Genomic DNA, 13,061 nt, shown 5'->3' on the forward strand with positions numbered 1-13,061 from the left:
TCTTACTCCGCCCAGGTGGTGTGTATTTTCTATAAAACGAACATACCCAAGGATGCGTCCATTCCGCTCTGTGAACAGGAAAATTGTCGCTCGGTTATTGTGTCACTTCGATATTATGCAACTTGGTTGTAAATAAAAGACAATAGAGGAAACACATATAACACAATTCATCGACTGAATTGCGACTTTAGCGGTAAATTATGTATTTTAATGCGCCCTGACATGATATGGTTTGTGCCGATGATGTCATTCTAACATAAGGTTAATCAAGTCACAACTCATCGAGTTTGGTTTCATATATTGTATGATTTCCATTTTCGTTTAAATTCTGTAAACTTTAGTTATTTTTTATTTTGTTAGCAATTTTGTTATTCATTATTAAAATTGTGACCTTTTCGAAAAGAGGCCTGAATTTCATTTGAATGTATTTCACACCCCCCTCTCATCACAATGGTTTTTCCCATCATGGACGCCATTCAGTGACGGTAAATATCGTAGCTCTCAATCATTTAAAGATATATGTCTGTGCATTTGCTCTGTGCCGTTCAGCGTTTGTAATTCTAGAGGTCCAGCATGTAAACTGTGCGACATTGTGAGAGCATAGCGACAGTTTTACAATTTTAAAGTAATTTGGGCAGCTTGGGCCCAGCGAGCTTGACTCTGGGGCCGACCTGCGTGTACGTGTGTGTGCATAGGTATACGTTGCATGCGATAGAGAGCTATAAATAAACAGAGTGAGAGAGACAGCGTGGGAATCATAGCAGCACACCAATGAAAAAAATGACTCCTCATTTATGTCTAACCACCCTGCCTATGTTCTGACATCAGTTTATCCAGGTACTGCCAGGCCAGGCCTCTGCCTCACAGCATCATGAGTGAGTTGAAGGACTGCCCCCCACTGAAATACTATGATTTCAAGCCCGTCGAGCATGTCAAGGTGTGTCCTCGCTACACTGCTGTGCTGGGCCGCTCAGAGGACGATGGCATCGGCATCGAGGAGCTGGACACCCTGCAGCTGGAGCTGGAGACGCTACTGTCCGCGGCCAGCCGCCGCCTCAGAGCCCTGGAGGAGCAGAGACAGGTAGGAGAAAGAGCGAATAATCCCATTCACTTCACTTGTTTATGTGGTGCCCATGAGGTTTTCATCTTCACTTCACATGTATGTACTTCTGGCTGGTGACTCAGAACTATGTGTTTCAGATCCTTACAGACTGGCAAGACAAGAAGGGAGATAAGCGTTTTCTGAAGCTGGGGAAAGACCCAGACCCCGCTGCCACATCTCGCCATAAACCAAAGAAGCAGAAGTTGGATGGCAAAGGTGGTCATGGGCCAGGTCCTGGTCCTGGCAGACCCAAATCCAAAAACTTGCAGCCTAAAGTCCCAGAATATGAATTTACAGATGATCCACAAGACATTCCCCGCACTCCCAAAAATGATGCTCCCAACAGGTCAGAAACAACAGCTCAGTTCTGTTTATACTTGACTTGTCTACATGATTTCTCTGTACCTAATTTCTAATTGTGATTTTAACTTATTAGTCAGATTGGTTTCAGGCAGGTCTGTTTTAGGGTAAAATAAATGTTTCTTTCTAGCAGGGCTTTTTTGCATTTCAAATGTTCTTCTTGTTTTCAGATTCTGGGCCTCAGTCGAGCCCTACTGTGCCGATATCACAAATGAAGAGATAAGGTTGCTGGAAGAGCTTCTGAAACCCCCAGAGGATGAAGCTGAGTATTTCAAAGTATGACATAAAAGTCCTTTGCACTTGGTGCTATGTTATACACACACCTTCACTCAGGGCCTGACCAAAACTTTGGGTGTTATATTGAGTTTGAATGTGTGTTGAGTTTCAATACCGTCTGTCTTAACTGCAGGTCCCGGCACTAGGGAAACACTACTCTCAGCGGTGGGCTCAGGAGGATCTGCTAGAGGAGCAGAGGGAAGGAGCACGAGCCAACGACAAGAAGAAGAGCCTCATGGGAGGACCGCTGTCTGAGCTGGATGCAAAAGGTGAGGAAAGACCTTAAAATGAATGCATAGTGGCTGGTTTGCCCCCTCGTCTTACCACAGCAGACTGTAGTTACTGCACAACCATGCATCCACCTGAATACTTTCTTTTCATCTACTGTAGATGTGGACTCGCTGCTGAAAAAGTCAGAGTCCCAACATGAGTCACCAGAGGACAGCTGTCCCTTCGGTCCTCTCACACAGCGTCTCCTCCAGGCCCTCATAGAGGTCAGTATGCTGTAGATGTAGGATTTTGTGAGAAAACAAATGTAACCATAAATAAGGAAATTTGTTTTTGATTTTTGTCCCAGGAGAACATTATATCCCCCATGGAGGATTCTCCAATACCAGACATTTCAGGGAAAGATGCTAACGACGTCGCTGGCACATCTCCTCGAAGCCAAGGAAAAGCTTTTAGGTATTTGTGCGACACCTAATGAATGTATGGCATCATTTAGACTTGGTTTTTAAAATGCATTTCGGTGATCCGTACACAGGTGGACAGCTGAGACACGTCACTGTACACACCTGTCTATAGACATGTCTTCAAGGAGTCCAGCACACCATTTGTGTTCAGATTTTGGTACTGCGGTGTCACTTCCGCTTAATGATGAAAAGTCCACATGCAGTTATTATGTCAGTCTTTTGCCAGACAAGGGCCAGTAGTCTCCCAAACCGAGGAAGAAGAAGGAGGCAGTGGTTAGATTTGTATCACACACTTCTCTCTATTTCTTTTTCTTTTGAGTGTTGGCGCTCGTTCACCAAAACAACCACCATGTCCTGCATTGATGACATACTTTCCCCTAACATCCTTCTCAGGAACGCATCACGACGCATTAGTGTTTACACTACAAAAGATATGTGGTCAAATGCATCCCAGACCACCTCAGGAAGTGGTTTGAATGATCGGATCACAATCCGCCTTGGTGGTTCTTTAGACTTGCATTCAGCGCCGTCCATGTGATCCGATCGCCCAGGATGGATTTTAAAACCAAATCTAAACGGGGTCTATGAGACATCAGAAATGTAAACATCAGTTCTGTATGTTAGCAGACTCGGTACCTTGGCAACAAAGCACAGACACCACGTTTGAGATGGGTTAATAAACACTTTGCAGTGTTAGTGTTTTCATTTATTGATCTTTGCAAGGTAGAAGCATGTTGTTTAGCTTTGTTTATCTTGTGTGTGTACATTTATATAACCTCTCTACATACGTTTCCTTCCTCGACTAGTTATGGTACATGTCGTCTCAGACCTTGCTCTACACCTTAAAGAGAAAACCTGATGATTGTAACTTTGGTTCATTCAGCAGTCGCTGAATTGTGTTACTGATCAAGTTGCCACCCACAGTGTTTTACCTTCCATGTCATATTGTATCTTTTTTTTTTTTTTTTTTTTTTTCTTTTCTCCCTCCAGTGTTCCACATACACGTTCCCTGGAGGCACGGATCAAAGAGGAGCTGGTAGCCCAGGGGCTGCTGGACTCAGAGGAGAAACCCGGACCAGGAGGAGACTCCGAGGATGAGGTCCTGGCAGAGCTTCAAAAGAGACAAGCAGAGCTCAAAGCCCTGAGTGCTCACAACAGAACCCGCAAACAGGATCTGCTCCGGTGAGAACACAAACAGTGAACACATCTACCCTGAAGTGTTCTCCATGATCAGCTGCTTACAGTTGAAGTCAGAAGTTTACTTACACCTTAGCCAAATACATTTAAACTCTGTTTTTCACAGCTCCCTACATTTAATCCTATGAACACTCTCTGTCTTAGATCAGTTAGGATCACTGCTTTATTTTAAGAATGTGAAATGTCAGAATAATAGTAGAGGAGATTTATTTCAGCTTTTATTTCTCTCACCACATTCCCAATGGGTCAGAAGTTTACATACACTCAGTCAGTATTAAACTGTTGAACTTGGGTCAAACGTTTCAGGATCCCTTCCACAGGCTTCTCACAATAAGTTGCTGGAATCTGAGCCTGTTCCAGACAGAACTGGTGGAACTGAGTCAGGTTTGGAGGCCTCCTTCCTTGCTTCAATATATCCACATAACCTTCCTTCCTCATGATGCCATCTATTTGGTGAAGTGCCCCAGTCCTTCCTGGCTGAGCAGCCTTTTCAGGTTATGTCGCTATAGGACTTGTTTTACTGTGGATATAGATCCTTTGGTACCTGTTTCCTCTCATGTTTTCACTTTGCTGTTGTTCTGGGATTGATTAGTACTGTTTGGACCAAAGAATGTTCGTCTCTAGGAGACAGAACACGTGTCCTTCCTGATTGGTATGATGGCTGCGTTGTCCCATGGTGTTTATACGTGTGTAGTATTGTTTGTTTCTAATGAACGTGGTACCTTCAGGTGTTTGGAAATTGCTGCCAATGATGAACCAGACTTGTGGAGGTCCAGTGCTTTTTCTGAGGTCTTGGCTGATTTCTTTTGATTCTCCCATGATATCAAATGAAGAGAGACTGAGTTTGAAGTTAGACCTTAAAATACATCCACAGATCCACGTCCTATTGACTCAAATGATGTTAATTAGCCAATTAGAAGCTTCTAAAGCCATGACATCATTTTCTGGAATTTTCCAAGCTGTTTAAAGGCCCAGTCAACTGAGTGCATGTAAACTTCTGACCCACTGGTACTGTGATGTAGTGAATTATAAGTGACATAATCTGTAAACTGTTGGAAAAATTGTGTCATGTATAAAGTGCACATCCTAACCAACTTGACAAAACAATAGTTTGTTAATGTGACATCTGTGGAGTGGTTAAAAAATCAGGTTTAATGACTACAGCTTAAGTGTATGTGAACTTCTGACTTCAGCTGTACATATGCTTTGGATTTGCTTCTGCCTCACAGGATGGCAAAGGAGGAGATGCGAAAGCAGGAGCTGAGGCAGAGAGTCAGGGTGTCTGATAACGAGGTGATGGAAGGATTTCGGCGAATTATGGCGGCCAGACAGAAGAAACGCACTCCAACCAAGAAGGAGAAGGACCAGGCCTGGAAAGCACTCAAGGAGAGGGAAAGCATCCTGAAATTACTGGATGGGTAGAGGAGGCAACAGCAGGTGTATGGATTTTATCCAGAAGAACTGTTGGAGGAAGCCTCTTCCCCCACAGGTCGACACACACTAGAGCAGCTGTTTCTGGTTAGTGATGATGGCTAATGCAGTTTAATGCAGGTGTACGTGATTTGAGAGGGGACTTGTTTTGTAGATTTATGTGGGGTAGAGCAGAAAGCTAACATGATCTGTAACAGTACACATCAATGACTGAGCTTTTGTTTATATATATATATATATATATTTTTTTTTTTTTTTTTAATTTAAACAAAGTAACACATTAACAAAACAGTACTGAACATGGGAGACACGACAACAGTTACATGACATTACAAAAGGATATAGAGTGTTTAACAAGATTGTAGTGTGTGAAGTGTGGGCATTTCCAAGTTGTTTAGGTATATTTGTGCTTAAATTTTTTTGTTATTTTTTGTTAGCCATTGTAATGTTGTGAAAACAATACCCATGAATGTTTAAATAAATTAGTACCACTTAAAGGCAGTTTTTTAAATATGTATGAAACACAAATCAGAGAAGTAGTGTGTACAGTTGTGTGTGTGTGTGTGTGTGTGTGTGTTATTGTTTTTTGTCAGTGCAGAGGATGAGTTCTTCAGGAAACTCTGGTCACCAGTATTAGAATCAGAAGCTTTGAATACAGTTAATGCATCAGTTTTTTGTGCAAATATGCAAAATAGGGAAAAAGGTCATACTTTTACCATTTTTTCATTTTATTACTGCATCATTAAGCCACATCATTTCATTTTCAAATCAATATCTTGAGATGTGGATGGAAGCATTTGTTTTAGTTCCAGCTCATTTCCCCTGTCTGAGGCATTATTTCAAGTAAAAATGACCTCCTCCCATCACTGTAAAGAGTATTCCTCTTTACTGAGGCACCACTAGATGGCAGTCATTGTCCTTTGACTGACCAGGCCAGCAACATTCACAACAACATTTATAGCAGAGCAAAGGGCCTGTGCTTGATGTGACCTCAACTACCTGTGTGTGTGTGTAATGTGTGTTCAGTCTTCACTTGAAGACATTCTCACTGATCTTGATCCCAGGATAAAGCAGGCGACTGTGTGTATGAGTGGCACACCATCGCAGTTACACTAACCCCAGGGATGTGACAAGGGACAACACAGTAGTGTGACAAACTGTTTGTCCACCGCACCATCACATGGCTACAGCAGCTACCGCAGCAGAATCAGTGAAAAATGAATCAAAATATACTGAGAAGTCCCCAATGAGTTTTAATGACCACCTGGTCAGTAGATCCACAATGGGTTTCTTTAAATATTTTTATCTTAACAAGAAATGTCTGATTGTTTTATACAAGAAACAGCTATCATGATTTTACCTTATGATTTATGAATTTTAAAATGACAGGGTTTTCATCTGTATAGGAAGGAGACTACCACGATGCTACTAACATAACAGATGGTTGGTTAAAAAAGTTTTTTAATAACGGTAGCACATTTAATACTTCTAACCTCAACAACCAGGTTATTTTTAATTAGCCAGACATGTACAATATTACAGTTTAGACCAGCATCCTCTACACAGATTCATAATGCCATCAACGCGTGTGTGTATGAAAGCTTTTAATAACACACAGACCTATTGAATCGTTCTCACAGGTGAAAGCGAGGCTGAATAGCTGGCGGCGGCGGCTGCCCCTCGAGGCTGGGCGTATTGCACAGGGCTTTTGTTGCATTTGTTGTCATTAGACCTAATCTGAAGGGCAGGTGGGTTTTGTGTTACTGCACTGCTCATACATGCTCAATGCCACTTGTCTGATGTTTGCACATCCTGTATTGAGCAGATTTTTTTAAATGCCATCCACGCTCCTTCTGACAACCTAGGTGATGTTTCCCTGAGGGGTTCACGCGGCTCTAACTTCAGCCTCAGCTCCACTCGATCATGTAGCAGCTCTCTCTCCTCTCCCTATGTGAAATTCAGCTACGTGGTGAGCTGCTTCACTCCTCTCTGTCATGTCCTACATAAACCTTTATGGCTGTGTGAAAAAAAGGCCTCTCCACTGAAGGGTCTCAGTAAACAACCTGAGCTTAAGTATCTTGTTCATGCAGCAGCTGCATGTCTGAAAGCTTTTTTTGCATCTCCTCAGGCCATTACAAGAAGACAAAACAGAGTGTAAATACAGCATTCTCATGTGGGCAGACAGTCTGTTGTTGTGTGTTTACGCTGCTTTCACCCCAGATCTCCTGTCAGTGAGATCCTTTCTGTCCATTGGCTCATTGTTTTGTCAGTTTGTATGAAATATGTTTCTTCCTCCGGGGCTCTCCTCCTACTCCGCCTCCGTCCCTGCGTTCCTGAGCTAGAACTGAGCTTGGACAGAGAGAGGGTGACACATGCACACAGAGGGAGCGACACAGGGGTAAAGGGATTTAACATAAATCTGTTGATCCTTTGTCCTAATGCTATGTCAGCTTTCATGTTGAACTGAATCTGTGTGTCGCAGAGATACAGACAGAGGTTGAGACAGCTGCTGATCCACTGAGAGGGTCCTCTGTGTGGCCAGGCCACGCCTTGGCTCTTCTCCCGCACAGAGAACTATTGTCTTCTTCGCTGCTTCCACTATTCTGATGTCATGGTTTGTCCTTCTCCAGAGGTCTGCTGTTGCTGTTGTGGTAAAACTTGACAGACCTTTAGCCTGAAGTCAGAAGCCCAAACAACTGCACACATGAATGGTGAGACAGTCTTGGACTTCTATACACAAAAACACTCCCGTGTTGTCATCTCTTTGACCCCTCCTTTAGCTCGGTCCTGTTTTGAATCTTATTTGATTCACATTTGCATGGCAGTTGATGCTGTTCTTGTGTGGACCATGGGGTTTGGCAGCTCATATGCAAATGAAACCTTGCTTTGCTCAGCATCATCTCCAGCCTGTCATGTCTCTAGGGTGTTTTGTACAAGATAAGCACAATCAGACACAGACAAACCAGTCACTTACAGAATTAGAAGCAACAAACACAGTCTGAAAAGACCTGTCTGTAAGTTGCAGGGCCATTTATAGCCATGCTAGTTGGTCACCACTTTGGTCCACATTGAAATATCTCAACAATCACTGACCTTTATTAGCCGTCTGACATTTCCACCAGTGCCACCATGAGGATGACATTTGTGCAGCGGTGGAAAGTCACTAAGTACTTTTAAGGTACTTGTTTTTTTTTACTTGAGTGACTATTTCCATTTTTGTATCTCTTTATAGATGTTGTGTTTTTACTTCGCCACATGTATTTGACAACTGTTACTTTTACATAAAGACTATAAAATACAATAAGCTGTGTATGACTATACCAGTGATTTCCACCATATTTGGGCTATGACTCTTGACAAAAAGCAGTGGCCAGTTGTCAGTGAGCCGTTAGTAGTTCCAACAAAGAGACATGTCCCTATAAACTTATCAGCTAGTTCCATTTCAAAAACAGTTTGAGGTCCAGAAAGGTAAAATAATATTTCCAGAGTCAGTAACAGTCTGTCATATATATACAGTTATTTATAGGACCATTTACTGCAGAATAAGTTTTTTTTTTCTTTTAATTCTTTATTTACATTTAGCTAACAATAACAGTGCTTTTACTTAAAAAGTACTTTGAGTGTGGGAGTTTTACTTGCAATGCAGTACTTTTACATTGCTGTAGTGGAAACCTTTACCTAAGAACAGAATCTGAATACTTCTTCTATTACTGCCTTTGTTGTTTTACATTCAATATTTCTCTGAATATGAATGAGAATACATTTTAGAGATATTCATGGTTCCCAGATGATGCATTCTAATAACGTTTGTGGGCCCCATGACTGTTTATCTGTTATCAGGACAAAATTAATTTTGTCCAGTACTTTGATCTATGATAAATGTGTTTAGTGCTAGTTAGCAAAATTTTAGCATATCAATACACTAAACTAAAATGGCAAACATGTAAATAGTACCTGCCAAACAAGCACCATGTTAACATGTTGATGCTAGCATTTAGCTCAAAGCACCACTGTGCTAAAGTAGCCCACAACATCAGAGCTGCTAGCACTTAGGCCCCTACCTAAGACGGAGCTAAGATTGAAAAAATCTAGTAACTATGTTCAGAGTATTTGGAGGAAGTAAGCAAAATTGTTAATCCTGATACAATTTGGTGAAGTCAGGATTAGGGGCTGAATACAAGCATGAGGTTTTGACTGCTGTTACACCCAAGACCTGTAAGACAAGTCTCTATAATGTGTCATTACTGTAGCTAATACTCTGAAGCTCAGCCCAGGTTTGTTTAAAGTCTCTTTTTCTTTCAAGGGGCTCAGGTCTTGCCAAGTCCACAACCAGCCCCCATCTGGAGTTAAATATGCATGTTCTCTTGTTCACTTCAGTTGCAGACTCTCCTGCATGCTGGAATGGTATTTTAGTGTTTTGTTAGAATCACCAGGCAACATAAGATAAGAAGGAAAGAAAGAGAGAGAGGTGAATAAGAGCGCGAAAGAGTGCTGCTTGTCGTTGGCAGTAAATTTGGACAGAACAGGTCAAGGCTCTTAATAAATATTCTTTGCTTTGGAGATAAGGTCAGATAGCAGGGGTATAGGGGACCTATACAAGGGCTATACATATATATACACACACGCCCATACTGTATTTCCAACATCTCAGACTCAACATATCAACTGTATCAACTGGTCAACTGGAGCAAGAGGAACTGGAACAGACCCATACAGTTTGTCTGGGACATCAGCTGGTAGCCATTCTCCTGCCCATGCGGCCCCCATACCTCTTTCTCAGGACTTCCTCCAAGCTTGAGGATAGTGAACATCACCAGTACTGTGGATAATAGTCACTAAGGAGCGAAAGGAGACACAATGAAAAACACTTCTCTCACCACCCACTGATTCTCTGTCATCCTCCTTCCATCCTCTCCCCCATCGCTCCTTTGTTTCCTCTGCTCTGTTATTATCACCCAGATCATTATCAGGCTCACTCTTCCCTCGCTGCGATGGAGAGGAGGGCCGGCCGCCCACAGGGCTCTGGTGAGAGATTTCTACCAGAAGCAGCACAGGAGGAGATGGGAGAAAAATGAAGACAAGAGGCCCAATAAAGTCCATCTAAATATAGAGGCAGCAGGGCTTTTATTCCCTTGTCCTTATAAAGAGCTGCTGGTGAATCCGGGTTCACTATCCTCCTCACTGTGCTGAGCGCTGATCACTCCCTCCAGAATCAGGAACATAACTGCTGGTGCATGGAAACACACACAAACACACAGGGCTACCTTCGTTTATAAAAGAGAGAGAGAGAGAAAGAGAGGGGAGCATTTAGATTTTTTTCCACATGAGGAGGTAAATCATCTTTGGTGGAACATACTAAATTAGGAGAGGTCTGAGGAAACCTCCAAAAAAAAGGGAGCAACAAGTGATGGGGGGATATTCCCAGTCAAGAGTTCAAGACAGCACAGAGGATTAAGATGTAAGACACAGATGGCCAAAAAGTTCTCAGAGGATCAATCATACGTTTGAACATATATCAACACAGTATCTTCCTCTGTCCAAAGCATGCCCCTCTTTGGCTCTGCCTAGCTTCTCTAATCCTGTCTCAGCTATAGTCATTATGTTTTACTGAGGAGAGAGCAGCCTTCTCAGCTTGGCTCTGTCTAAGAAAAATAATTAGACATTTTGGGAAACGTGCTTATTTGTTTGCCAAGTGTTAGATGTGAAGATAGAAGTTAGCGAACTAAGCCAGTGAGAACACTCTGTAAACACAGAGCTGCAGCCAGCAGCTGGTTAACTTAGCACAGCATAAAGACTGGAAACAGCTATCATGGCTGTTCAAAGGCAACAAAATCCACCTATACAACCACTGTAAAGCTCACTAATTAACATTGTTTAATCCATGCAAAATCCAAAGGGCAACAATAGAAAGTTGTGGTGTTACAGGCATTATTATTGCGTTCATGTCTTACATTTAGACCAGGTCGGAAATCTGTATGAATTATAAGTCAAAGTCTGAGATACTGTGAATTTCTTACAGCTTACTTTATCAGTGATGGCAAAACCGACTATTACTGTATATCATCAGTGTAAGTAACTGTTATTTAATCCCACATCACATGAACTGCAGCTACCTCTCTGAAGGGCCATTTTCACTAGAGGCCTGTCCTGTTGTCTGCCACTGTGGTGTGTGACATCTACCCATGAACCTTCATTAAGTAGATACAGGTCATGTGCTGGTGAACACAGGCCACAGACAGACATGTTTCAACAGGAGGTGTAGTCATAGGTTATTTATTTTCACTTTTTTACACAGACACACAAATATCATGTTTGTTACGCTTTGTGAAACAAACAGAAGTTCATTTTCACAGCTGTCCTTGTCTGCCAATGGTGACAGCAAGGTCAAACTGGGGGAAAGGTTTACTGTGTGGTTTAACATCCCTTTTTACACCTGTTGCTTGATGTGTTGTGTGTGACCACACACTAAGATGCTTGTGTGGACACATGCACGCACCTACTGGTTTCAGTTCTTAGAGCTGGGGCCGTGCTACAAAGGCAAGCACAGAAACCCTGACTAACAGCAGACAGACTCACACTTGGAACATCAGCACCTGTTACATAAGAGCTCCTCTTCCACACAGACAACTGCACAGCAGTCTGACAGACTCAAATATAAACTCTGCATGAGAGACAAAATGGCTATAATTTGTTCATGACCACTCAGTTGCTGTGTACAGCTGAAGTGTATCGATATGTATCTGTGTGCACACGAGAATGTGTCAGTTTGTGGTCGCGAAGACCCCGCTGGGAGAGGAAGCTCAGCTGTCATTAGTTGTCATATGCTGGGCCTTTCTGTTGCTCCCTCTTTCTCTGCTGATCCTGGTGTAGTTACACCCCCTCCCCCCCTTTCAATTCTTCCTTCCTCCTCTTTTCTGCCTCCCAACAGCAGCTGGCTGGGTTTGAGGTTGAGGTGGAGGCGCTGTTCGTTAGTAGAAACATGTTGGCCAGAGATAAGGAGTTATGACACAGCACCAGCAAGTCCCCCTCTGGGCTAAACATGTTATGAACACACATACACAGAAAACAAGTCTTAGAAATATTGTGGTTAAAGGTCATTGCATTTATTCAGTGGTGTCATGTTTGGAGCTGGTTGGTGTGTGCATATTACAAACTGGGCTTTTGACCCAGCTTCACTCATGGCACTTATCACCTTGCACCTCTTCTCTGGTCTTGCTCTTTATCCAGTATTCTGTCTCACCCTGTGCAGGGTGTTACCCATGCTACATTAGCTGCTCACATGCAGTACAGCACAGAACAAACAGCCTCTCCTTTGCTTCCCATTTGGTGGGGCTGAGATATTTTTGATGTGTATGCGCAGACAATGGCAGACTGGTGTGGTGTGGTGTGAAATGGACACAAGTGGAGGATGTGAGGCTGTGGCACCTCAGGTCTGCTTGCCATTGGGAGATGTGGGGGTGAGATAGAGGTTGTTGATAAGGTGCGAGTGGATGGTGTTTCAGATTCTGTACAGCTCTGATGGACCGAAACAGTGAGACAAATTCAAACCACAGAGCTGGAGACCTGGATGATAAACACAAATGTATGTGCAGATGGATCCATTAACTATAACCCACATACCCGCAGTTGCCCAGATCACTGAGATACACTTAAACACTTCACTTCACTCACAGCCCAACCCATTCCAGCTGCTGTTGTGTGTCTTTTTTGTCTCACTAACTAATTAAACCCCCTTAACTCCCATTTACTTTGATAAACTGTACCACAAGTATCAGTCCGGTGTCCTCTGGCTCATGTCATTATCACCAGCCTCAGTGGAAGTACTGGTGGAGGTGTGAGAGCGGTGTGTAGGGCCATCAGAGCAGCTGATAGGATACAGGCCTGCTGTTAGATAAGCACTTGAAAGCCCTGAAAACTCACACTGGTCCCCAAATATCTCAGTCTTTATCACGACACCGCCATCATGGTGGCACACTTTCCAAGTTACTTTCCACTGACATTTT

The 13,061-nt window shown here is 42.8% G+C and overlaps 1 protein-coding gene across 7 annotated transcripts; it reads left to right on the forward strand.

Annotated features, from left to right (window-relative positions):
* The first annotated feature begins 42 nt into the window (after positions 1–42).
* Positions 43–5,289, forward strand: tada3l (transcriptional adaptor 3 (NGG1 homolog, yeast)-like). 7 transcript variants are annotated; one of them, XM_020592811.1, is made up of 10 exons: positions 43–193; positions 481–485; positions 829–1,081; positions 1,201–1,448; positions 1,633–1,738; positions 1,872–2,007; positions 2,129–2,232; positions 2,316–2,422; positions 3,421–3,612; positions 4,857–5,289. In XM_020592811.1, exons 3-10 carry the CDS (start codon positions 872–874, stop codon positions 5,047–5,049), a joined length of 1,296 nt encoding a protein of 431 aa, XP_020448467.1. In that variant the 5' UTR covers positions 43–193; positions 481–485; positions 829–871; the 3' UTR covers positions 5,050–5,289. The 7 variants fall into 7 exon arrangements, with proteins under 7 accessions (XP_020448467.1, XP_020448473.1, XP_020448468.1 ...); XM_020592817.1 differs by lacking the exon at positions 481–485; XM_020592812.1 differs by lacking the exon at positions 43–193 and having other exon boundaries at positions 285–485.
* The last annotated feature ends 7,772 nt before the right edge of the window (positions 5,290–13,061 follow it).

This window comes from Monopterus albus, unplaced genomic scaffold (assembly GCF_001952655.1).
Source record: "Monopterus albus unplaced genomic scaffold, M_albus_1.0 scaffold18.1, whole genome shotgun sequence".
NCBI lineage: Eukaryota > Metazoa > Chordata > Actinopteri > Synbranchiformes > Synbranchidae > Monopterus > Monopterus albus.